This window comes from Pseudonaja textilis, chromosome 3 (genome assembly GCF_049901715.1).
Source record: "Pseudonaja textilis isolate UNSWEBS1 chromosome 3, rPseTex1.2, whole genome shotgun sequence".
NCBI classification, from domain to species: domain Eukaryota; kingdom Metazoa; phylum Chordata; class Lepidosauria; order Squamata; family Elapidae; genus Pseudonaja; species Pseudonaja textilis.
Window position 1 is genome coordinate 57,618,356 of NC_141992.1, and position 26,174 is coordinate 57,644,529.

At 41.2% G+C, this 26,174-nt stretch overlaps 1 protein-coding gene across 1 annotated transcript in view; it reads right to left on the reverse strand.

The window, feature by feature from the left end:
• Positions 1–25,960, reverse strand: part of DMBX1 (diencephalon/mesencephalon homeobox 1) — a 37,672-nt gene extending 11,712 nt beyond the window's left edge. Inside the window, exons 1-2 of the mRNA XM_026707305.2 lie at positions 25,801–25,960; positions 831–997 (exon numbers count right to left, since the gene is read on the reverse strand). Of these exons, the coding sequence (XP_026563090.1) occupies positions 831–984 (154 nt within the window). The 5' untranslated portion in view covers positions 985–997; positions 25,801–25,960. The remainder of the gene's footprint in view (positions 1–830; positions 998–25,800) is intronic.
• Positions 25,961–26,174: the final 214 nt, after the last annotated feature.

Consider the following 26,174-nt stretch of genomic DNA (forward strand, 5'->3'; position numbering starts at 1 on the left):
TTGACTTACAACAGTTCATTCAGTGACCGACAACAACAGTGAAAAAAGTGACACATGACCGTTTTTCACAGTTATGACCCTTGTAGCATCCCCATAAAACATGCGATCAAAATTCAGATGCTTGGCAACTGGATCGTATTTATGACCGTTGCAGTGTCCTGGGATCATGTCATCACCTTCTGTAATCTTCTCACAAGCAAAGTCAATGGGGAAGCCAGATTCGCTTAACAACCGGGTTACGAGCTTAACAACCGCAGTGATTCACCTAGTAACTGAGGTAAAGAAAGTTCTTAAAATGGGGCAAAACTCACTGAACTAATGTCCCACTTAACAGCAGAAATCTTGGGCTCAGTTGTGGTTATAAGTTAAGGACTATCTCTACCGCCAAATAAATGAACAGAAGGGAAAGGCATGCTAAAAACTAACAAAATCACCACTGTGACAAGGGCTGAGAATTGCAAGGAAGTGAAATGAGTAAGGGCAACACACTTTCTTCCTCTTCTTTTTGAACCCGTACACAACTGGGCGGACTGGATATTTCTAGTCATTTCAGCCCTGGTTTTTTTTAGAGTGCCGGTCCCCTGGGTAACTTATGAGAGGGCGGCTGTTCCAGAGGTGGTATTCAGCAGGTTCTGACCGGTAGCGGAAATTTTGAGTAGTTCGGAGAACCGGCAAATACCACCTCTGACTGGAGATTTTACAGTATCCTTCCCCCGGCCACACCCACCAAGCCACGCCCACAGAACCGGTAGTAAAAAATTGTGAATCCCACCACTGGTCTGTTCCCGTACTCCCCTCCCGGCTGGCACACACCCCATCCTTGTTCTTACCAGCCAGTCTTTCTGCCAGCGTGAGGGCATGCACTGAGGGTCTGTAATCGGGTGTGTGCTGGGCTTGTTGGGCTGCTTGTTGGTGCAGGTTATACATCGCGCTCAAAGAATTCATGGCATGGAGAGAATAGCCATTCACTCCATAGTGCTGCATGGTGACATAGGACCTAAAGCAAACAGAGAAATGACACTGGTTGAGGCAATGTATGGAGGCAAAAGCAAAACAAGAATGCTGAACGAAAGAGAGTTGAATCTCATATTGGATTCAGGGTCCCTTTTTCTGCTTGCGGTTCAAAGGATACGTGTTTCATCTTTAATGAAACGGTCCAACTATGCATCAGACAACCATAAGAGCAACATCTTACTTCCAAGGTAACTGAGCAAGATGGGGTAAAGGTAATATAGAGAAACACAATTATCCCTTGCCCTGAAGTGCTGAGAACTGCTTAGAATGATAGATTGGGAATGGGGAGATCATTTCTAATCCATATTCTGTTGCTGGAGGATACGGGTTCTGTTTCAGATTAACCTACCTTGTGAGGTTATTTTAAAGTTTAAATAGATAACTCAAAATCCCTGTAAAAATTTCCTGAGTTCTACAGAGAAAGGAGGAGACACGTAAGAAGCCGAAGGAGACCAACATCTCCGTGTTAGCATCAGTAATATTTGTCTTCAGGATTTCTCACCCTCCTATGCCTTTCTGTGGAATGGCCAATTCTGTCACCTCCCTCCAGATCATTGATATCTTGGTATCTTTAAGAGGTGGACTTCAACTCCCAGAATTTCCTAGCCACCCTTCTGGGAATTGAAGTTCATGCATATTAAAGTTGCCAAGAGACCCTCAGAATTCTGAGTTACCTGGAGTCGCTTGTAGATTCCTCCCCCCCCCCCCGCTATCTTTCCTTTTGGCTGTTTTTGCAAAACTAGGTACAAACTTTTATATTTGATACAGGAAGTACCATTTTGCTTGTTCAAAGAAAATATAGGTGACAGACTGAACCTCAAAAAAATAATTTATGATCACTTTCAAAATAGAAACATCTATTTTTCTGCAAACAATAATATTACTTTTCATGTACGGTAGACCATTGGTTCATCAGTATGCTTTTATAAACTAGAATTTAGGGTCTACTTGTCCAATCTTCTGCATTTCATAAATGAAATCTATTTCATTTGAAATGTAAATTTTATCTAGTCGTAAGAAATAAAAGAAATACATCAGAGTTTTATAATACATGCTTGAGAAACATCCTCTACAAAAGTACTATTCAAAACAGGTGTCATACATTCTAACCAAGGTGTAGTTTAAAATCTTAAACATTTTCTTCCCAATCCTATGGGGACTTAATGAACTTGATTCATGCGATGAAGTTTTCATGTAGCTAATATAATTTGACTTTTACTATGGGAGAGAAAGCTGTAACTGATATAGTCACCATCTTTCCAGTAAGTTTATCTGGGGTGTACAAATTGTCTTATTTGTCAATTGATGATCTTCAGAATTGCTGCTTTTAAAATGCGATTTTTATGTTTGTGTGATTTTCTCCAATGTTACAACTTCCAAAACATTGACTGAGAGCAAGACTGAAGCTTTGGGTATTTGTCTGCTGTCGGCTACTGAATATTATTTGTGTACTGCTGAGAGAGAAAGTATCACTAGATAGAGATTTCAACTCTAACCAGTCATCTTGTATTTTCCAACACTGGAAAAGAGGTAGCCTCTAGCTGTAGCATTTTATTTTTGAAATCCAGCCTCTCATAATCTTTCCTTGGCATTTTGGGTCTTTCCATATTAGGGAGATAGAAAGTAGCTTTCTGTCATTCAGCTGAAACCACTGCTCAGCTATTCTGGATGATGGTCCTTTTCAATAATTATGGCATAAAGTTCCATCTGCACATAATAAAAGACTTATGAAAACTGGACAGAGGGGCTTTTTTTTTTTTTTTTGCTCTTTCCTCTGTGTTTTCTTTTGCCCTATAGATCATAGCTGTCAAAATCTTATTCCCAATATTATACTTTGTATGGCTTGTAGACAGATTTTATTCTTTATGGTCTGGTCACAATCATGTACTTTCTGTATCTGGAAGGAACAGGGGCAGGGGAGAAATGAAGGAAAACAAATGGCTCCCTTCCCCCATAAAATGTTAACAAGGCATTGATGGCTGGAAAAAAAATGTCACACTATATATACTGAAAGTGAACTCACTTCCATGAAATTAATCAAAGCATCTTCATTTATATGAGAGGGAAAGAGGGTCGGATAAGGAGAATCAAATTAGAGAAATGTCTGTTTTTGCAGTGGGACAAGGATCTTTTTTAAAAAAAATAAAAAGTTAATCAAGAACCAATTAAATCCAACCATGCATAGCAATCGCAGAAAATTTGAACATCCCTGCATATTTTTGTCTCAAGACAAAGTATATGCTTAGATCCATGAACATGCAGGTCTGAATCTAGGTTTCCTTAGATTTAGTCCAACACAATTTTCTTTACACTTCACAGAATTTTCATCAATGTTTACAAAACAAAGGATATAATCCTAGAAAAAATGCTCTTAATTCCAGTGTGATGAAGTTGTCAATATATCAAGTTAGGGATATCAGAAAACAGTCAATATTCAAAATATACATTGTTCATCTATTCCTTCTTTCATTTAAAAACTTGAAGAGATCATAATGCTTCTTGTGTAAATTTTGAATATGACAACTTTTCTACAATAGTGCAATAGAATGCTCAGTTTGGATGATTTTTGCTCTTTATTGTGAAAGAATTGGACTCCTATCAACAACATTCAGTGAGATCAAAAATGCACATGAACGTTTGACCAGTCTTCTGCACATAAGTGTATAATAGACACAACCGTATAGTTCAGAATTACTCTTTGAAAAATGTCTATTTCATTTAATGATTTAAAAAATGTATCCAGTTTCTTTAACCATTAGTGGCTAGCCAGCAACATCTAACAATTAAAGCCCCAAACAAAAGAAAAACAGAATCGAAAGCAACGTGTAATAGATCATGAGCGTCAAACTTGTGTTGTCACAGCATTGTCATGTGACATATGACAACCTTTTCCACCTTCACTAAACCGGGCATGGGTGTGGCCAGTGTGTGACGCATCCAGCCCATGGGCTGCAAGTTTGACAGCCCTGTAATAGATTATGTCCTGTGAGAGAAATAAAATGTCAACTTGTTGAGAGACACACCATAAGGAAGTACTCCTTCAGCAGGAAGTTGCACAATCACAATGTGACACCCACTCACCCATAAAATCACCTGCTGCACTTCGCCTGAGCGATTGAGTAAGCAGGTATAGATGTCTGAACTGGGGATTAAAACCAGCTGGTGCAGTGATTTGTGAAAGTTACCCATTTATTAATATCTGAGAATGGTAATATTGTATGTACACTCAGGTGGCTTTCCTATCAAAAATTTGTGTACAAGGCTAGCTGAGATGCCTTTTTCCTTCCCTGTTGTTTCACAGGGCTTGAAGCATCATAGCGAAAGCCGATGAATCTGAACAATATTATTCTTCTCTGAAGGGGCTGTCCCCTTTAAACAGGGTGGCAAACTTTTTTTTGGACTAGTTGAAATATTCTGAACAAATCCTAAAAGGCAGCCTTCTCTAGGCAAGTTTGGACTTTCAAGACTGAGAAAAGTAGACCAATAGATTTCTATTCAACAAGCTTGTCTTCAGAGCTCTAGGCGGACAGGACTCACGTAAGACTTTGTTGTTGGATGTCATTAGTTTATCTAACATTATTCAAGAAGCAGAAGAGAATCTCAGTACCTGAAGGTAGAGAACACACCCACTTAATTATAAAGTAAAGAACAGTAGCAATTTTATATTAAGAAACGTTACACCTTTACCTAAGACAGAATGCCTTTAAGCTTTGTCACCTATATTTACTTCTGGTTTTCCTGCTGATTCGAACAAAGCACGGGGAATGAATGAAATCCTTGTTTTTATTCTTATACTTTTAACTCAGCTGTCTTCCAGATGGATCAGGGCAATGTGATGAGATTCTCAAACGTTCGGAGTAATTCTGTGAAGCAGGTTGGGTTCAGAAGGGTGAGAAGTCTAAGGTTACCCAAAAGAAGGCCAGGTTTGCATTTTGTTTTGAATCTGGACTGCCCTAATCATTAAGTCCATGTTCTAACTACTAATTGGTTAAATAATATAAATGTGCAGTTGGAAAGGCATCAAGAGGGTTGAATATAATTCTGAAAGAGTCCTCAACACACAATAAATGAGATAAAAGCAAAACAGGCTGAAATCATGCAAGATATTAAGGCATTAACTGGCAGAACACATTTATTCAAAGACAGGAAAAAGAAGGAACTGAGAAATTATGGCCATAAGATTATTTTAAAAATAGATTGATAGACTATAAAAGAAAGATAGGCAACTTGTTGCAGCAGGTGGAGTGCACTTGATAGAATTGGAGGATATTCTGTTCTCATGAGTGAAGAGGAGAAATAGGAGTCAAACCTGAGTTAAAAATTGGCGTGAGATGAAAAAATGTTTCTGAAATGAATAGATAAATGGACAAAGTTACATTTTTTTTCCTGGGAGACTTGGAGGAGACTTACACGCTATCATAAAGAGAAGACCTACCTTTTAAAAAAGAAGAAGAAAGTTCATCCACTTATTGCATCTTTAAACAAAGCTTGGCCTGAACAACCCTTCGGTGAGAAGACACTTTCGAGTAATGGGTTGATCACTAAGGGATTGTCTATAAGATAGGTAACATGACCAGATGATGAATATTTTAATGAGGAGATTGAATCCTTCTCCTCAGGATAGGGGTATCAAACTCATGGCCCACAGACCTGATGTGTCATTTGCTGGCCATCCTCAGCCCTGTTTTAGGGAAGGGGGGGGGAGTTGTAATACGTCATGTGATGACAACCTGTCATTGCAAGTTTGACACCCCTACCTCGGGGTCATTTAAATCTAAGAAACATATGATTTAACACGTGGGTACATAATTTAAAAACAAGCAAACAGGAATGCATTAGACAGGACCATTCGAATGAGGCTAATAAAAGTACAATTTTCAAGATGAGAAGACTAACCAGTTTAACTGTTTTGTTGACACCATTCTCCATTCATTGGGTTTAACTACCAATGACATGGCGTTTAATTTTTACTGTGGCTCCACATTCTTTTTGACATCTGCCTTAGGAGTGCTAGTTAAAAGTGAAGCATGGTCTTCAGTCTAAAAATGTTCATAGATCCATGTTTTTTAAAAGGACTGACTGAAAGCATTCCTCAGATAGTTCAGGTTTAAAACGTGAGCATATAAACCTGAGAAAGCACAGTCCTTGTTCCCGAAAAACACAGGCCAGGATCAGAGACTTCAAATTGCCTGTAACTCATCATCAAACCTCTCCCCCGTATCACCCTTCTTCATTTTAAACCTTTGAAGTGCCCCCCCCCCCGCTTAATAGCTCCGTTGGTAAAATGAAATGAGAATTGTTTGTTGATTAGAACCCATATAAGAATGTAATAAAGAACTATTTTCTTAGAGCCATTCATTTATGGGGAGATGGAGACAAACTGAATCATGCTCAGGCACATTTAACTTCCCATTTACCTCCTTGCCACATTCCAACTTGAATAAATTAAATATTTAAAAGACAGTGTGCAGCAAATTTCTTATAAATGGTCAAGGCCATTTGTCAAGCTGCTACGGTGTTTTGCAAGCTGTCGAATTGTGCTTACATTGGTTAAAATAATCTTTATATTTCATTAAGCAACCAAATAAGCTGATCTTCCCCACTGGCTGTATAGATGGCTTTAATTTTCAAAATCTGCAAATGCATCTTTTATGTCGTTTGGTGGCTGGAGGGCATTGGTAATGCTGCAGCCAATTGGAGAATAAGCAGGGGCATTTGATTAGGTGGTGTATGATATAAATTAACATTGTGCAGTGAAAAAGAGCATATCTTAAGTTGTCCTTGGCACATTGGAAGATTGATCCTTCACCTCTCCATTAATAATGACTGCTATCCTTGTGTCCGTTTTCCTAGAGATGAGAATAAGAGGAAAACATCACTAATAAATCCAGATGATGTTCATTGTCATTGATGTTTGATGATGTGATGATGATGATGATGGTGATGATGATAGCATTGATGACATTACCCAATCAGGTAATGAAACTCTGCCAGCAAACAACCAAGCTCATAGAGCACCAAGGGCTCCAGAGTCCAAATCGAGATAAGATGAGAATGAATATTGCGACGTTAAATGAATAGACAGACTGGATAAGAGCTGTGCAACTGTGAAAGAGACCCTTAAATGTTGAACAACTTGTCTCCATATCACTCAGCAAACAGAGCAGGCACAAGTGCATGGGAGGATCCATGAGAGAATTGTAATTCTCCAGGGGCATAGTGGGAAGGAGCATGGGTATTGTTGTGGTTAGCCGGCAGCAGTGAGGAGGAGGTTCCCAAGGAGCCTGTGCTAAGTGCAAGTGAGCATAGGATGATTCATAGAAGAGAAGAGCTGGAGTAGCACAGGTGACTCAGGAGTAAGAATGCTAAGTAATGGCCCCTCCCTCCAGGGAATCTAAGCCTGGTTTCAAATGGTTTGCTCTGTAGAAGGCAAAAACGTTCGAAGAACTCAGCATTGTGTGTAGAGACTTTGGCTTATCTGAAGAATTCTGTCAAGGTTTTTCTGGTTGGACTAATTGGCTGCAAGCCATCTTTTATCTACAAAGAAGTTTATTTGTAGATTAAAGCTGTGAAGGTTTGAGTTACTGAGTTTGTCTGTGTTTGCTCTCTGGGAACCCGGTTGGGTCACAACAGGTATCTAAGGTGTGGAAGGAAGAGTGTCCCTTATGCCAACTGGGAATTCACCATCAAGGTTATTGCTTGTGTGAACAATCTGTAGGGTTGGGCATCTCTTTCTCAAATTCTGCTTTTGATCAGATAAGAAGCTGCTTGACCAAGTAAGAGGCAAAGACTTGAAAACAGAAGGTATGCTTTGCGGAGGCATGATGCGTAGAATTTATTTCAGCATCATTATTTTGAAGGCTCGGGCATACTAATTCATTGATTAGGTGTTTCTTTATCTCTCATGCTGTAATGATGATGTTGTTGTAATTGTTTCCAGTACTTTACTGGTGACACTTTCTCCTTATTTTTTCTACTGGTTTTCCTTCAATCTGAGCAACGTAGAATATTTGCCAAACTCAATCCATCCTCTGATCTTATCTGTCGGCTGCTAATGCCAGATTATCTTCCTACCTATACAATTAATTCTAATCAGCATGTTTTGGTTTGTGATTCACTGAAAAAGCATCATCCCTACTAGATTCATCACCAGAAGCGTTTACAAAAAGCATAAGGCACAGGTGTCAATCTTGTGGCGTCACATTGCCGTCGCATGACGTTTCACAACATTTTTCCCCATTTGTGGAGTTGGAATGGGCGTGGCCTGTGCATGACTCACCTGGCCCACAGGCCGCCAGTTCGACACCCTGGCATAAGGGGTACAATTCTCCTGTGTTCAAAGTCCAGTTATTATCCGCAGGCTACTTAGTTAAAATAGATATGGCAGAAAAATCACATCCCTTCCTTCTGTTCTTCTTTCCCTCCTCTCTCCCGCCCTCCTTCCTTTCCTATCAGATATTTTGGCCTTATTATAAATTAATCTTACCTACCTTGATGAAAATCCCTCCCTCCCTCCCTCCCTTCTTCCCTATCTGATATTTCAGTCTTGTTGACTGAATCTTACCTGCCTTTATGAAAATCCCTGCCATCATTTAAGCATTGAACCACATTCCATTTCTGGTCACCTTATCACATTTTCTGTTGCCAGTGCGTCTATAGACCAATTACGCCTCCCCATAACTACTTTGACTTTAATATTCCAATAGTAATTAAATGATCTGAGCCACAAAAAAGGTGCAATTTTATATAAGTTCTGAATAATTACCAATTCTGTAATTCGCTGAGCTTCAATAATCCCTGATATTTTCATTCTCCAATAGGGAAGGACATTTTTTTTTTTCAGCACAAAGACTTAATGTCACCCTTGGATTAATTTCAGAAGTCCTCGCTGAGCAAACTATGCCCAAACTATGACAAGAAAAATCTCTTTCGCCTGTTACAACCTGCTGCATGCATGTGGAGAAAAATACTGCAAATATACTGGGGTTTGGGATAGGCCAGAAACAGCAAAAAGAGAGGTCTACACCATCTTGGCTGTAATCTACAGCAAGGGTCTCCAACCTTGGTCACAGCAAAGGTGTCTGAGGAATTCTGGGAGTTGAAGTCCACAAGTCTTAAAGTGGCCAAGGTTGGAGACCCCTGATCTCCACTGGAACCCCCAAAGCCTTAAGATAATGCTGTGGTCTTCAGCAGAAATATTTCTTCACCCTTGCTTGCTATACAAGATAAACATTGCTCTCACTCTATTATCCTTTTTGTTAGTAAGTGAAAAACATAGTCCACTTAGAGACATCAGTTACCATACACATACAGTGACAGTTCCTTACATATCTGGAAGGGCTCTAAATAAATGATTTCTGCAAGATGTTTTAAATTTTTCAGGTCTAAAGTCTCCACAATTCCCGTAATATAATGATTTCTGAGCCCTAATGTAAGTTCTCTTTTCTTCAGAGGATATTTGATATCTCTGGAAACATTCCCTATTATAACATTCATAGGGATATAAATAAGATTTACAGATATACCTCAGATTCATCAATGTATATATGTACAATAAATCAGGGTTCAACAAATTTCCCTTTAAGATGTTAAACAAAGTTACTGAGGTAAAGAAGGCATTACTGTAGGTTGGTTAAATGATTTTAAATTTCAGTATATTTTAGATAATTATTACATTTATGTACCAACACAGTCATTAAATGGTTGGCACTACACAAAAAAATACAGCATTAAATATCCACTGTACAAAACAGTAAAGTGTCTATGGTATAACAAGATACTCATCAAAAATAACAAGGTTCACTCTAAACCAAGAGTATCACATTAAAATTCACATGAAGACATCTCGGTTATGAAGCTAATATATCCCTCCAGGAGAACTCCCTCTTAACCAACTTCCAGAATGCTTTTACTGTTCAGTCTAATCTAGGAAAAGGCAGTTCAGGGAGGTTCAAGAAAAAATGGTTCTGAAGGTACTTTGGCACCGTAGAATTCAAGATTGTTTGATCTTTGGCTTTTAGCAGTTTTTTTTCCAGTGTAATACTGCAATGGATAAATAGATCCTGACACATTTATGCCAATTATTTTAATCTATTACCTTAAAAGAGCCCTGGTAGTCCAATGGTTAGAATGCAGTATTGCAGGCTAACTCTGCCCACAGCCAGGAGTTTGATCCTGATCGGCTCAAGGTTGACTCAACCTTCCAATCCTTCAGAAGTCAGTAAAATAAGGACCCAGATTGTTGGGGGCATAGGCTGATGTTTTAACCACCCAGAGGATGTTGTGAAGCACTATGGAGCAGTATATAAGTCTAAGTACTATATCGACTGTTTCCTACTATGATTTGATTGCTTATTGTACCCCATGACTATCATTAAGTGTCATACCTTATGATTCTGAACTCTTGACGAATGTATCTTTTATGTATACTCAAGTATTTACACTAAGACAAATTCCTTGTGTGTCCAATCACACTTGGCCAATAAAGTATTCTATTCTACTAGTGCTATTGCTAATTCTTGTTGAGCTCTTCAGAAGGCTCCAATGATATAATTGCATTTCCTTCCAAGAAAAGGTTTTCTTTTATTTTGTCTTACAGTCCAGTTTGCATTACTCTATATATTGATCATTTCTGAGGAACCCAGAATGGGGTGCTCCTATTCTTCTGCCAAAGTGTCCATTTTTCAGGTCTAATATATTGAATGTTACATTCGAAACATTCCTGCCTTGGCCACTGTGAATGTTTGCAAAAGCCTATAAGAGCTCCTGTTTAGAATCACCCTCTCTGATTTCTTTGGCACCTATATTTTATGGGGAAATCCTATGAATATCTATTCAGTGGTAAATCCTGCTCAACTCAGTCATATCTGCTTATTGATGAAGAACAATAACCTTGTATTCGAATTCCAAATGTTTCCACTTTGAAGTAAATTCCACTGGGTACCTTTCTACTTTATTCCTTTCCATTTGCCCAGGTAAAAGTGGATGTAATTGCAGCCTTAGGTCAAGATGCTTTCTGGTCAAAGATCAAGTGTGCATAGTCCCTGTATACAAAGGAGTAGAGGGTGGAGTTGCATAACAACAAAGGAGGTGTGAGCCTTTCCTTGTCTTTTTTAAGAGATGCAGAATAACATCCAGGTTAACACTGCTCTACTGCTTTGTAGATGGGCTGGATTACAGCCCCTGTCATTTGTAGCCAATCCTGCCTGACAATGTGTGACAAAGAGAAAGGCTTCATCAATGTGTAACATGACCGATGGGGAAAGAAGAGAATTAGAGAAAGTGATCCATAGCAAAAGAATCAGGGTAGAGCAGAGACGGAAGTAGGCAGGATGAGAATGTCCCCCTTGACCTCTGATTGCTGTACAGGGAGCCATTCTCCAAAATCTGAGAGAGAAACAAGATAAACCAGTGAGTGCAGCCAGGGAGAAAAACGTAATAATTCCTATATTTAAGTAGAATTAACATTACGTTAACCCAGTGCAGCCGTGTTGGCGTTCTCACTCTTCATGTGTTTAATAATCTCCCCTTTCATTACCTCTAAATGCAATAACAACTCAGTCTACTTTTTTTTTTCCTGGTTTGGCAAAGGAAAGATTTTCATGAAAAGAAGTAGCAGCAAAGGTAATTGCGGCTAAACACATTTAGTAGGATAGATGTCATTAGTAGGCTGGATGGGGGCAATATTATGTTGCATTGGGGATTCTAATTTCATACATTTCTAACGCCCCACCCCAAAGCCTTAAAACCAGAAAAGTTTTAAATTTTGTGTGAATGTGTGTGTGTGTGTGTGTGTTCTCAGAAAGATGGAAGGAAGAAATGGTCAATTTAGTTATGAGGTTGTAACCCTCTAATCAGTTATTTTGATACAACGGGTCTGACTTCCAAACAAATATGCAAGGACGTACAGGTATGGCCACAATTGAGCCCAAAATTACTGTCGCAAAGTGAGACATTTGTTAAGTGACTTTTTCCTCATTTTTCAACCTTTCTTGCCACCTTTGTTAAGTGAATCGCTGCAGATGTTAAGTTAGTAACAGAATTGTTAAGTGAATCTGGCTGCCCCATTGACTTTACTTATCAGAAGGCTGCAGAAGGTGATCACATGACCTCAGGACACTGCAGCCATTTTAAATACCATAGGATATCTCAATTTTGATCACATGACCATGGAGATGCCGCAATGGTCATAAGTCATTTTTTTCAGTGCCTTTGTAACTTTGAAAGGTCACTAAATGAACTGTCATAAGTCGAGGACTACCTGTACATAGTAAGATAAAGGTTCCCCTCGCACATATGTGCTAGTCATTTCCGGCTCTAAGGGGCAGTGCTCATCTCCATTACAAAGCCAAAGAGCCAGTGCTGTCCGAAGACGTCTCCGTGGTCATGTAGCCAGCATGACTAAATGCCAAAGGCACATACCTTCCCACCAAAGGAGTCCCTATTTTTCTACTTGCATTTTTTTTTACATGTTTTCGAACTGCTAAGCTGGCAGAAGCTGGGACAAGTAACAGGAGCTCACTCCGTTATGCAGGGCTAGGGATTCGAACTGCCAAACTGCGACCTTTGCGGATCGACAAGCTCAGCATCTTAGCCACTGAGCCACCTCATTCCTTTCCCCTGTACATATATGTACCTACATGCACTCATACTTATAGATTTGGATATATATCTTGGGGAATGTGGGAGGGAGTTGCATTTTTCCCTGGTACAACCTGTAACGCATTCTCAAGTTTTGGAGGTGTCTTTTCTTTTTACCGAATCACACACTTCAAGAAAAATTAGCTATCATTCAACGAACATTTAAACCAATTCACATGACTTCCTATCACAAATTGATGTTCTGTTCCTTTCAATAGGTTTTAAGAAGTCTAGATCATGGCAGTAAGCTATATACATAAATGCATACACATTTTCTTCTTCTTGTCTCTCTCTCTGGCATAAAAATTATGGTACGGGGAGACCCTCCAAATGCCACACACAGAATATCAAAATGATGAAAGAATCAATATTTAGATCTTAACTGAGATCGATGTCTTCACTATCTTAAATCATGGGCTATAATTTGGAATTATGGGTAATCAGCTCTTCCAATTTACTAAGGCTTTGGCTTGGTCTGTGTGCAAATTTCTATAAAAGCCCCAGTAGAATGAAATGCCACAGGATGTTGAAAGGCATGCAACTTTATTACGGACCATAAAGGCAAGAGTCTAAACTACTACTTTTTCTATATTTCCTCTTTCAGACCTGGGTATCTGAAATGAATGCCTGTTCCAGCTGTCCTCTATCCAATATCTTCCATGTTTTTGCAGTGTGTTCAGCTACAACTTTCATCACACCCAGGTACATTGTCACTGGAATTCGGTGAACTTTATTTACACCCTTAAATGGCACCTGATTATAGAAGGCAATCTCATTTTCTCATCATTTAGAAGTGTACCATGGTCATTTTTGGAGGTTTCTTCTCATGTAAAGTAAAACAGTATCAGTAATCTAGGGATTGAGCCTTTTGGTTTGGGCTTGTTCTACTCCTTTTAGGCACTTTGCAAAGACTTTTATATTCCTAACTAGGAAAAAAAGCCTGAGTAAATATTACATAAAACAAACATGTAATTAAACCCATATAAACTCCATTTAATGGGTTAATTTAAATCTTGACAGAGCATTAGTTGCTGGACAGATGGTTCAGTTCTTCAGTATTTATATCCTTCTCCAAATAATTCCCCATATTGCTATTAGTCTAACTACTAATTGTGATCTCATTGTTGCATAAATTTGCAACAATGATATGGAATTCCAAAGAATCAAAATGAACAAGATATATTTCACTAGAAATCCAAGCAAGATTTTAGATTAAACATTTCACATGGTGCTAATGTGGAGGTAGTTCCTATGTCCATTCCGGGAGCTATTGTGCACATTTCTGTAGATATAATAACTTTGGCACATACAGTGCCTCTTTAGTCATGAGTCCTAAGTGTGGATATGGATTTTTACATATGCTCATTGACAGTGAGCCTTACCTTGCCTTCTGTAAGCAGTGAGGTTTCCTGGATTTAAGCTATTTTTTCCCAGAAATCCAGGTGATGAACAATGCACCGCAACACATGTTCTATACTAATTTTCCTCAAACTGGCATACTCCAAACATTCATACAAACCAGTAGGAATTATAGGTAGGTGACAATTTGAGGAAGGTTTGCAATCCATGTGTTGCAATACTACTGATGGCCAACACAAACTGAACATTTTCTGTAACATACCTAGACACCTCCACAATGTTTGGGATCTTCCTTGAAGAACACAAGAAATTATTTTTGCTAGCAGTTATGAAGAGCAAAACTGTTGCACAAGCGTGAAATCTCTCATGATATAAAAGGAGAGTGGGCAACACACAATCTATACTGAATCTCTAGATAGAATTTCTTCGTGTGCTTTGTTAATTCAGCTGCTTTTGTGCAAATTTGAATTTGGTTATTCAAGCTTGACTTATAGGACAAGGATATTAAAAAGTCGTGGGAGCAAATTAAAAAGCACATGGGGCATTGTGATTGTTTCATTTTTTATTCTTATGTTGGTTTCCATCTGGCCTCTCAATTATAACAATGTTATGCTTATTTCTCCTGTTGAATTCTTTGTTTCAAAGAAATATAAGGAATGCCCAATTAGCAGTGAATGTTTGCTCCTTTTGTTATCATATAATCTGTCACTTCACAAAATTTGCTTTGTAAAAGTACCATGAAAGAGGTTTCAGGAAATAAATCACTGTCTTTTATGCATTATTATATGCCTATAATAATCAAGCGCAAACAGATAGGAGAAAATGTGTAGAACGGTAACATAAAAGCAAAAATTAAGCAAGATTTAGACACTTTTCTAATAGTGATGACCTCAAGGACTAGGGTTCAACTTTTTTCTAGTTAGAAATCTGTCATCAAATTTAAGGAGTCTATTGGAAATATGCCTAACTCTGGTCAAAATTCCAAGTATTTAAGATCTGAATGTAGGTTGGTCCAGAAATCAAATAAAGGAATTCACACCTAACAAACATGGAAGAAAAGTAATTCTTAGCATCCAAGTATTTTGAAAACTGGAAAAAATTGGCTGCAGCAGGATGAATCTGTTATGAGTATTAGCTAGAATCAAATGGCATGTTTTCCTTTCTATTTAGGCACAATAGTCATGTCAGTAATGCAGACATTTCAGATGAAAAGGATAATCTACTTTGCCAGTAGAGGCTTGTTTACTTGGGCAATAATTTTGCACTCCCCAGGTTTAAAGTGACTGTTTTCCTTCATTTTTTCACTTGAGTTTTATTTGCCCTCAACCACCTCCTTTTTATTTATGTGAATCAGATTGTTCCTGTCTTCACATATGTGATTAAACACTCAGCTGTACATTACCATAAGCCTGCTGTCTTAGAACCTGTTAGGGAGATGGTCTATATGGATGGAATTAGTATTATTACTTTGCATTTAAAAATAAATAAAAGGCTCTGCTTTTTATATATTGATTTCAAATATGGATTAGGTCCAATTTCTTGGATTAAAATGAATATGGTACCACAATCTTAATCCTAGTTTCTTGCAAGTAAATTCCATTAATATCAGGGAGCGGATTAAGGTATGGAGTCTGAGTAGTAAATAGGATATTGTTCTTTTTCCAAAGAGAAGCAGAGTAATGTCCTAATAACATATTTTCTTCTGCCATATATTGAATGGACAAAAATCACCCTCATTTAGAGCATTTTTAGCAGTTGATGGGCAGAAACTTGTTTCTATATTAAAATGGAATACTCACTCTATGTGTAGCAATGTTTTTACTTTTTCGGGACTTCAAGTCAGTTTATTTTTTTATTCCCGGTGACTGCCTGGACTTGTCCCTTCAAGATTTTTTTTCTGGAACTGGTTTGTCATTGCCTCTTTCAAGGACTGAGAGAAAGTGACCAGCCCAAGGTCACACAGCTGGATTAATTCTAAGGCAGGACTAGAACTCACTCTCTCCCAGTTTCTGGCCTGATACCTTAATCACTTTATCAAGCAAGCTCTCTCTATATACAGAAAGAAAAACATACTGACATGATCAATTACAATTAGGCTGTTATTGCTACATGCTTTTAAAGGTTGGGATGGTATCTCCAATGGCTTCAACTAAAGTGCAGAAGTTTCAGGAAATAAAGTTGAAGACCAGATTATTAAAGGACAATATTTTAACATGTTTGTCTCATGACATTTGCACTTTCAAGTATTTACTGCAAGTGAAAATAAAGATGATATTTCCTTCTAGTCAAATCCACCTGACATTTACGTAGTTTTCTTTTTCATTTTACTTCCAGTTTTGGCTGGCAAGGATATTTGCAGAGTGTGGACAAAAAAAAATCAAAATAGTAGCAATGCCAGTGCGACCGAACATGGTCTGTTTTTTGTATGGAGCCTACGTGCATGAAAGAGACAGAGACAGTTTCTGTTATACTGTCATGGCTGTCGTTTTAACTTTTTTTAAACCATATTCTGTGAATATCCTTATAAAAGGACACAGCACTGGTTTTTCCTGGTGTTTCAAATACTAACTAGGTCCAGTGCCGCTTTCCTTTCTAAGGTCACTCAAGATTAGCAACCCCGTGTTAATTCCACCACAGCATACCGACAAGTGAATGTTTCAGTTATTTATTTTCCATATTTCATGTTATTAACACTTGAAGCACGAAAACCAGAAGCCTAAAAGTATGGATTGGAGAGATCTCTGATTCCAAAATCTCAAAGGTTTTTTTTTTTTTAATCAAGGAAATCCAAGGTAGATTTGTTATAGGAAAGCATATCTCATTAATAACGTTTTGGTTGCTTATATACATTTTTAAAAAAGAAAAGCCACTGGTTTGCAAATCCTGCTCTGAGCAGCAGCACAGAGAACTATTAAATAAGTGATGAATGGCTAAAGCGTTGCCTGTTGTGTTTGGGTATCTTAGTGCAGCTTTTTGACTTCTTAACTTCAGGCCATTCATCTCAAACTTTGTTCCAGCAGCCAGCAGCATCCACGCAGATGGATTGGCTTGTTTGGGTTTGATCAATTTGATCCTGACCCTCATGCAAAAAAGAAAAAAGAAAAAAGGCTGCTGGTAATAGCCAGAAGTCTTCATTTGGGCTTGGATACTACAGAATGTTTTTCTCTAGCTTTTGTTATGATGTGTCTGGTGTTTAGGAGAGATTGATGACTCTAGGGACAAAACCCATTACAGTTATCCACAGGCTACAGAGACCAATGCTGTGTTAAAAATAAAAATATTCCTGGCTTCTCCTGCCAATGTCCACTTCCCCTGACCTAAAAGGAGCCTTCTGGGTAGTCTTTATTATTGTCCCTTAAGGGCATAGCTAATAGGCCTTATGCTGTGACAGGTACCATAGTCGCAAACGGGACAGAGAGGTCTCTGTCCTCTGATAGTTGGAGCATGGAATCTCAGGCACCCATTAGCTATAGCTACTGGTAAGGCACATTTGTGGTGAGATGGCCAGCGTGATGTGCTTTAATAACAGTTCCTGTTAAGTGAAATTCACAATCTTACAGTGAGATATTCTAGTGAGATATCTGCACTACTATAAAGGAAAAACAGGACAATAAGGAATTGGGAAGGATATAAATATTTGTTAGGTTGATTTCCTGCAAGGTGCTTCACACCTGGGAGTTTCTCTTCATATTATTCCCATGAACGATACTTTTGCCTTTTTGTTGCAGAGTTGGGCTGAGAGAGAGAAGGTCTCCATGTCAGAGGGTAGATTTGAACTCGGATCCCCCCAAGTCTAACACTTAAATTCATTGACTTTACAAAAGCAAATGTGCATGATTTGTGACTGTAAGTACACTTCTGTATTTGTTCACGCACAACCAGAATGGGCACTTTCAGAAGATACACAGTATTTTCCTGGGACTATTACAAGAAGTTGCTGGTTAGGAAGCCCTTTAGTAGTAGCTATCTTCAAGTATCTGAAAGAACGTTGTGTAGAAAACGGGGCAGAATTACTCAGAGTTGTTCCAGAAGCCAGACAAGAAATCCTGAATTTACAAGAAAGCAGATTTTGGTTGGACATCATAAGAGAAAAAAAAAAATCTTCAAATGGTACAAACTGTTCAACAATAGAACAGATTGTCTCACAAGGTGGTGGACTCTGCTCTATTGCAAGTCAAGTGCCATCTGATAGTGTTGCAGTACTAGACATAGGGTTGAGATTGATGATCTCCGTAGTCCCTCCCAACCCATATATTTTACAATTCTATGAAATAGCAAAGTTGGGATACCTAAACCCTTCAGTTAAGATCATATTTCAACAATATTTTATTGCACCATGCAGATATAAAGTACCTGTTCTCATCTGTCCTTACTCTTCCATGTACTGAAGGAAATTGTCTTATCTTTCCCCTTTCAGAAAACAAAACAAAACAAAAAGATTCTTAATTTCAAAGTCGGGAACAAGTCTATGGAATCCAAACATGCATAAGCCCAAAAAGACCAGCTAGGTAAACTCTGATCTGAAAATACTTTAGTAAGTTTCAGTAACCTCCAGATATCTACTTCAAAGTAAGGTCCATGTATTGTTTGGAGATATTAAACTTTTAATCTGGGGGATTGAGTGGCTGAGTTTTAATATTGCTCATATATGGCCTTATCCAAGTATTTAAAATAGTTCCAGTTTTGCTCTGTCAGTCACTAGAATATTTTTTTTTTTAAATGACTAATGAGGAAGTTCAAATATAAATGGGACACAAGTATGTTTAGAGTTGCATTGCTTTATATATCATGCGGGGGAAAAACAACCCATGTAAGTGGAAAATATGTTAAATTGGATACCATATGGTTCCTTCCAGTTCTAGCATTATATAGAAAGGAAACTATTCACTTCGCCTCTTTTATTCTTGCCTGTTAAGTTTCCTTTCAAAGCAACTGGAAACACTTTCCTTCCTTTTTCATATGTTTCCCGCCCCCCCTTCATTTGCTGTGAGCAAAGGGAAGGGAAGGGTTGCCTTTGGGGAAACGCAGGGGTTACTTCCAGACAAAACTGTTATCCATTAACATCCAATTATTACTTGGTCCAAGCCATTAATTATAAATCAGCCTCCTAATTGGGATAATTAGCTCTCTGCTGTTTAATGTAGCGTGACTGATGCATTTGGAGAGAATGTGATCACTCCATTTGTTTAGTTTTAAGAAAAACAATATCAAACTCATATGCTTTAATTTCAGACTTAGTTCACACATATACACACACACACACACACACACACACACCACCTGCCATTGGCAATGAAGTACGCTTTCTGGGCCAATGCATTGTTCTGGTGCCAAACTGTTGATGGACATCAGTTTGGTTGAGAAGAAATAAAAAGTTATCTCAAGAGAACTCTCTCTCCCTTGGCTCAAAGCTAAGGTTTTTCCCCATCGCTGGATCCCTAAATATGCCTAGTTCTCTGTATTTGTTGCTTCTTCATGGTGTTGTGGGTCTCCTTTCATTTACTCTTTATCTTCACTTGGATCTTCCTTACTTACTGCTTTCTTCCCTCTCCCCCTCCCTCCTCCTTTCCTTTCAGTTTTTGGTTCTTCATCGCTTTCCCCCTTTCTAACTTCTTAGTAGCCTATTTTGGCGTTAAAGAGCTCGCCCATCCGTCAGTCTTCCCCGACTATGGGCGGGTGGGAGGGGTGTGTGTGTGTGTGTTGCTGAATAAGAGTTCTGAAAAAGTTCACAGCTTGCATTGTTTGACTGGGTGGGTTACAGGCATCATTTTAACCTTCCTTCCTTCGCTGCACCTTCGGACACCAGCGACTGATAGCGTCCGAAGTGCATTCATTGTTCCAAAGAGAGACCTGCCAAACATCCCTTGAGCAAAAGATGCCGTGGCGTGAGCGGTCCGCGCTCTGTACCTGATAACTTGGAGACGGTTTGCAAGAGATTCTCTGGATGAAAGCAAAAAGGAATTGAATCCGCCGGGAAATTCCTCCGCGCACGGAACCAGCGGGGGCCCAAGGCCTCCGCTTTTCTCTCTATCCTCCCCACCCGGTTGAAATCGGGACAGACAAACGCACCGCACCTATGGAGCTCCCCTCAAATCCCAGCACCTTCCCCGGGCCCGTAGCAATAGCACGTAGACTTATACGCCACGTCACTGTGCTTTGCAGCTTTCTCTAAGCGGTTTTAAGTCCACGTGCGACGATTTAGAAGCACCACCTGCGAAACACGCAGGTACAGGTGAGTTGAGCTTATTGTACTTAAAATAGGAGAACGGCAAGCGGAGAATTCACCAAACGGGGTAGTGGAACAATGTCCCCCCGAAAGGCGTTTTTTTAAAGCGACTTTCCTACCGTTGCCAAGATCGCTGCACAGAAGGGGATGTCTAAGAAATCGCCAGAGCCGCCGTCCGAGGCTTTCCTTAACTACTGCCTTCTCGAAAGGCAAACGGCGTTGCGCGCGGATCTCTGCCCACTCTCCCTTCCCCTCCTTCGGAATCGCTTGCAACTGCGGGGCTCTACAAGCCGTTTACTCTACCCAGCTGGGGATGGTGAGGGATTCTGTCCCCGCCTCCAACCCTTTGCTTGATGTCTCATTAATGAGGGTGGCTCAGAAAGCCGTAGATAGCTGCGGGACATGATTAGATATTTATTACTGTCATTTACATAGGAAATTTGAAGAATCAACCAAAGGGAACTGAAAGGCGGCGGCGGCGGCGGCGGCGCCGCTTCGCTTTTGCAGCTTGTCCAGCGCAAGGAAAAAGCTCGAAGAGCGCATTCAGGTGTCTTTATCCAACGGTGCGGGACTGCTCCGAAGTAACAGGACAACGCGAAGTTCTAGCTAACTAACTAACCAAATCAATGAGGACTTTTAAAACAAATAAATGAAACTTTAGAATGAGATGGTCAGGACTGAGACGTATTTTAGGCCCCAAAGAGTTCCCATAGGATTGCAATGACAAAGCCTGTGGTGTATGTGTAGCTCTGCTGAGGGCAAGGATGTGCGAGACCATCATTTTTCCCTTGTACAAAACTATCTCACTTTCAGTTCTCTTCTCAGGTCGAGTCCGGCTGCCATGTTCTGACTAAAAGTCACACACACACACACACACACACACACACACACACACACACACCGCAATTCTGTTCGGGCTTGACTCCCGAGAAGTAATAGCAAAAAGCAACATGTAGCCGATCTTCGCTGAATTTGCAAAGCTTAAGCAAGTAGGATTAGGCCTAGATAATATCTGGATGGGAGACCACCAAGAAATCCCAAGTAGTGGGGGGGTGGGGGGAACATCCTGGAAGATGATGATGAAGAATTATTTCTTTCTGCTGCTAAGAACATTGAACCTGTCCATAAACTCTACCTGGAGTGAAGGTAGCCGCCAGCTTTTCATGGAACCTTGGCTGTGTGGAGGCTACAAGTATGCCCCTGAATGGCGGGGAGGTACAAGAAGTCAGAAATCCCTAGGAAGGAAACATGCATAGCGTTGCCCCTTGGGTGAGAAACTTCTGTCTGGATCGCCTGCAAGGTTAATAGAGCATCTGGCCCAACAAACAGGACGTAAGACCTTTAAAGTGGCACCCTTCAGCCCAGGTGGTTCCTGAAGCCCTTAGGCACAGCTGCAAGCACCTTTAAAAACTACCAGGCACTTCAGCGTAGGAAAGCAATTTTGTTTTTTGGGGGTTGGTACCCTAGTTTTTTTTTTAATCCTGCGTTAAACTAGGGGCTAAAAATATGCCCCCCAAAAAAATAACAAATCGTTACGCAACGGCAGTGAGAAACGCAGCGAGAGTCAGAGTCGGAGAAAAGAGTAAGTTGGCGTGGAACCTGACAAGGATAGGAAGAACTACTCGCGTCGCCGTGGCAAATGGACCGGGTCAAGTGCTTGGCTGAGTGACAGTTTAGGGTAAACGCGCAAATACTCCTGCAGGTATCTACTTACACGATCCTATTCCCCCCAACCATTGACTTTGCCTTCTCTTCCGCTCAATCTCTAATAAGAGCCCACTGGAGTTCCCTAAACCTTTTGCTCCGACCACATCGGTTTGAGAAGCGAACGTTTTCCACGCTTCGTTCTAGGTGAAGAAACGAGTCGATTTCCTTTCTAAGTTCTTATCCGGACAGAGCGCGTGTGTGAAAGGGGTGGGTGGGGGTTGAGGACATCACCTCGGTCCCGTCAAACAGTGGCCGGGATTCCAGCGATTGACACCCGAGATTTGGGCTTCGCTGATCCAGAGTACCTTTCTCCTGGAGCCGGATGACAAACGGAGATTCAGTGCCGGAGGAAACGCAAATCAGACTTCGGGAAGTAAGTTATCGGTCGATTGGCTCAGCGCATTCCTAAGGAGAGGAGCCCAATGCTTCTGGGGCCTTCTGGCTTTGACCAGTCCTGGCCTTTTCTGGAGCAGTTCGCTCCTCCTCTGACCCGGCACCAAGGCCCGATTCCAACGCAGACATCAATTTGGAGACAGATTGGTTGCGGAGCAAGTTTCGTCGAAATCCGGGAGACTCGTTTCGTCTAAAAGTCAGGGGAAATTCAGGCCGAGGCTTCGCGTCGTACCCCAAGGGTTTCGTGCCAGGCCTACGCGATGGGAAGGGAGGGAGGAAAGCGCCAGTGGGCCGAAAATGACATTCTTCATGGGGATCCAACGCCGAACAGTTGGAGGTATTTGTACTGGCACGAACCAAAAAAGGTGTGCAGGCTTTCCAATTCTCCAAGGCAGGATCTTCCCAAACGCAGAGCAGAAGAGAATTTGGGGCTAGGTCTTTCTGGCCGGCGCTCTGCGGGTCCAAGGCACTTCCAAGAGTTATTTTGCACATTTTATCCAGATTTTTGCCTTTCCTTCAGCATTGTAGATGGAAACCCTTTCTTAGCAGGAGAGGGTCTTGGGGCCACTTTGCTATAAGTGGGGGGAAAAAAAGATTCCCACCATGCTTTGAAAACATGAGGCAGGAGATAAGTTTTGTAATGCCACCCAGAAGAATTCTGAATACGGTTTTTTTTTTTTTGGTTTTTTGCTAAAAACAGGCCATTCTAGATGTCATTTGACTGATAAGATATTGATCAGTTTTTTTTTTTTCACCCAATATAAACTGACAAAGGTTCACCTCTAGGATTGCAAAAAAACAACAAAAAAACACCCCAAATGTATAAATCTTAGTAGCTGGCCCTTATCTCATGTTCTACAATTTCACTTTCCTCAATTTAGCTTCAAAAAAACCCCAACTTTAAATCAATGGGAGCTAGGAAATGGCTGAGAAATGTGAGCAATTAATGTTTTGACATATGAAATTAGTTGACCAACTTTTACTGCACATCAACTTCCAAGAGTTATTTTGCACATTTTATACAGATTTTTGCCCTTCCTTCAGCAAGCATTACTTTAAATCTTCGGAAACAGGGGAAAAAGACGGACTAAGAATTGTTATGCCCTTATTGAAAATAAACAGAGCCTGCTCCCCTCCCACCTCTTCCTTTTCTTCAATAACTCATTTTTGTTTGCTTCTGCTTCTAACTTATCAGAAAGATAAATTATTTTTAAAAGGCCTGTGCAACCGTAGCAATTGCGCAACATTAACACTTTTTATTTGGAAAATCTGTTCCCGTGTTCCTCAAAGTTTGAGATTGTAGACTAATTCAAACATTGTGTTGGATGTGACTTACTCCGTGGCAGGTATTGTGTGTGTGTGTGTGTGTGTGTGTGTGTGTGTGTGTTAAAGAGAGAGAGCTTCTTACTTGGCAGTTAGATCCACCTTCAACAACCGGATTAACGTTCAAGTAATTGGAGACGCAGAGTTTTTGTTTTGTAAAGACAAGGGGATCTCACGACATCATAGACAGTATTAATGAATGCAAAATAGGAAAGAAAACCTGTTTGCTTCCTGTTCCCAACCCCCCCTGTCCATACTCGCAAATATTCGTTTGCCTCGATTTAACAGAACCATGAGATTTAAATACCCCACAGCTATTCCAGGACTTGGGTATTTAAACCATAGAATTGTCTTTAAAAAAAAAAAAAGGTACCCGGGAATAGGGAAGAATATCCTTTGGCCAAACAATTCTTGGTGGCTTGGAATTAATTGCGGTGCGCCCTCCGCGCGCGCACGCGCGCACACATACGCGCTCCTCTTTCTCCCACCCTGGTTCATCCATTATCCGAGGGCCCCAGGGGAGGCGGTGGGCCGAGATGCATATGCAGTCTCTTGACTCGAAAAAAATATGCCGGCGGATCTCCGTGCGGATTCGCAGCGTAATGGAAGCGCAACCTAGGTTGTATTGGTCAGCCTCCAATTTATCAACCCCGGGTCACAGCAATGCCATGTCCCACGCTTTCCTGAATTTGACGGGGTGGGGGCTAAAGAGGAGCTGCCGGAGGGGAGAGAGAGGGTGAAGCTCCTAGGAAAGAACCAGTAAAAACACGCTCCCCGAAAAACTCGCGCTTAAGTACAAGGCAACAAAGGCCCACTTACCAAACTCTCCCTGCGTGGGCCTGCAATCCCTGGCCATCCAAATACTTGAAAGCGAGACCCATTCAACCCTTGCACAAGCTGAACACTGCCCCCCCCCCCAACTGTATTGCCAAGATTTACACCCCTGCTAGAAACAGGTTGGGAGAGATCCCCCGAGGCCATCTAGTCCAACCTCGCTTTAAGATAGAGTTTTCCACGCAGTGGCCTTTTCAATCCTCTTTTAACATTCCCATCCAGATCAGAAACAAAATCCCTCCCCCCCTCTCTCCCCCCCATGCTTGCATACTGCTGCTGCGGAAATATTCGTCTTTCAGCTTTCTTTCTCTTGACTTAATCTCTTCGCCTCCGGCTCCGCTTCCCTCCGCCTCCAAGCCTGTCTCTCGTGGCCTCCCTCGGCTGTTTAGCTTATTAAAACGTCGTTAGGGTAAATAGGGATGAAATGGGTCAAGCCTACAAATGGAAGCGCTGAACTCTTAACTGCGCCCTTTGGCAAATGGACGGGACGCCTGGCAAGGAAGTAAAAGTTTGTAAAAAGAAAAAGAGGGGAAGCGCCCCACAAGTCAATAATAAAACAAGGGGAAGGGAAGGAAAGTCTGAACTCTTTTTCATTTTCACCCCTACGGAGTGCGTGGAAATGAGTTCAAAGGGGAGCCAAGACATTTTGACAATTTTGAAGGCTCGAAGCTGAGTATTAAAACCAACCGCGTTCCCCGCCTCCTCGCTAAGGGGGGAGGCGGGGAGGAAATAACTTTTAACCAAACGAATCTGTGCTTTTCCTCTAACCATCTGCAAAACATTACATTTGAAAAGCGAGGCAAGAGATTTCTCTTTTTTTACCTAAAAGAAAAAGGGGGAACGGACAAGGGGGAAAAAAAGGGTGTGTGGGGGGGTGGGGAATAGTTATGGAACAGAACTAATCTGTTCCAAATGAAGTCAGGCCGGAGCCCAGGCTCGTTCAAATGGCAAGGAACTGCCTCCTTCCCGGGGCAGCGACTTCCACGAGGGAGCCCGGACTAGGGACCGTCCCGCGGGGTTCGTGGGAAAGGAGGAAAAGTTTGTCCCTGGATCCTGTCAGGATTCGGTCCCCGACAGAGAAGCATCCTCGCCACTTCTTCCTCTTCCTCCACCTCCTCCTCCTCCACCTCCTCCTCCTCCTCCTCGCCACGCGGAAAACCGCTCGACCCAATCCTGTCAAACGCGCGCACGCCTCTTAACCGAGAGAAGCAAAGCCCCGGGCAAAGTTTGGAGCGCCCGGAAGGCCTTTCCAGGCGCTCCAAGCAGAGGGAGGAGCAAGGCGGGGGACCCAACGGCCGTCGTACCTTTCGAGAGGATGTTTCTGTCTTGGTGGGACGGTTGCAGAAGGGAGGCAGCCTCTTCTCGCTCGGGAGTGTGCGGAGCGTCCAGCGCGGGACTCGAGAGCGCTCGCTTTACTCCAAGTCTCCTCCTGCCGGGCTCTCGATCTTGCAAAGCTGCCATCTACTGGGCGGGGAGGCGGATTCAGGAAGGATTTTTAAAAGGAGCCTTCACCATAAACCTGGGAGCTCCCCTACAAGATGTTCAGTGGCTCTTCCCCACGTCAATCAAAAGAGAGGCTTTGCTGATCTCCCCCTCCCCGGCCCGCCACGTCTCCCTGCCTCCTCCTCCTCCCTCCCTCGCTCTCTCCCTCCCTCCCTCCCAATAGCAATTTAAGCGC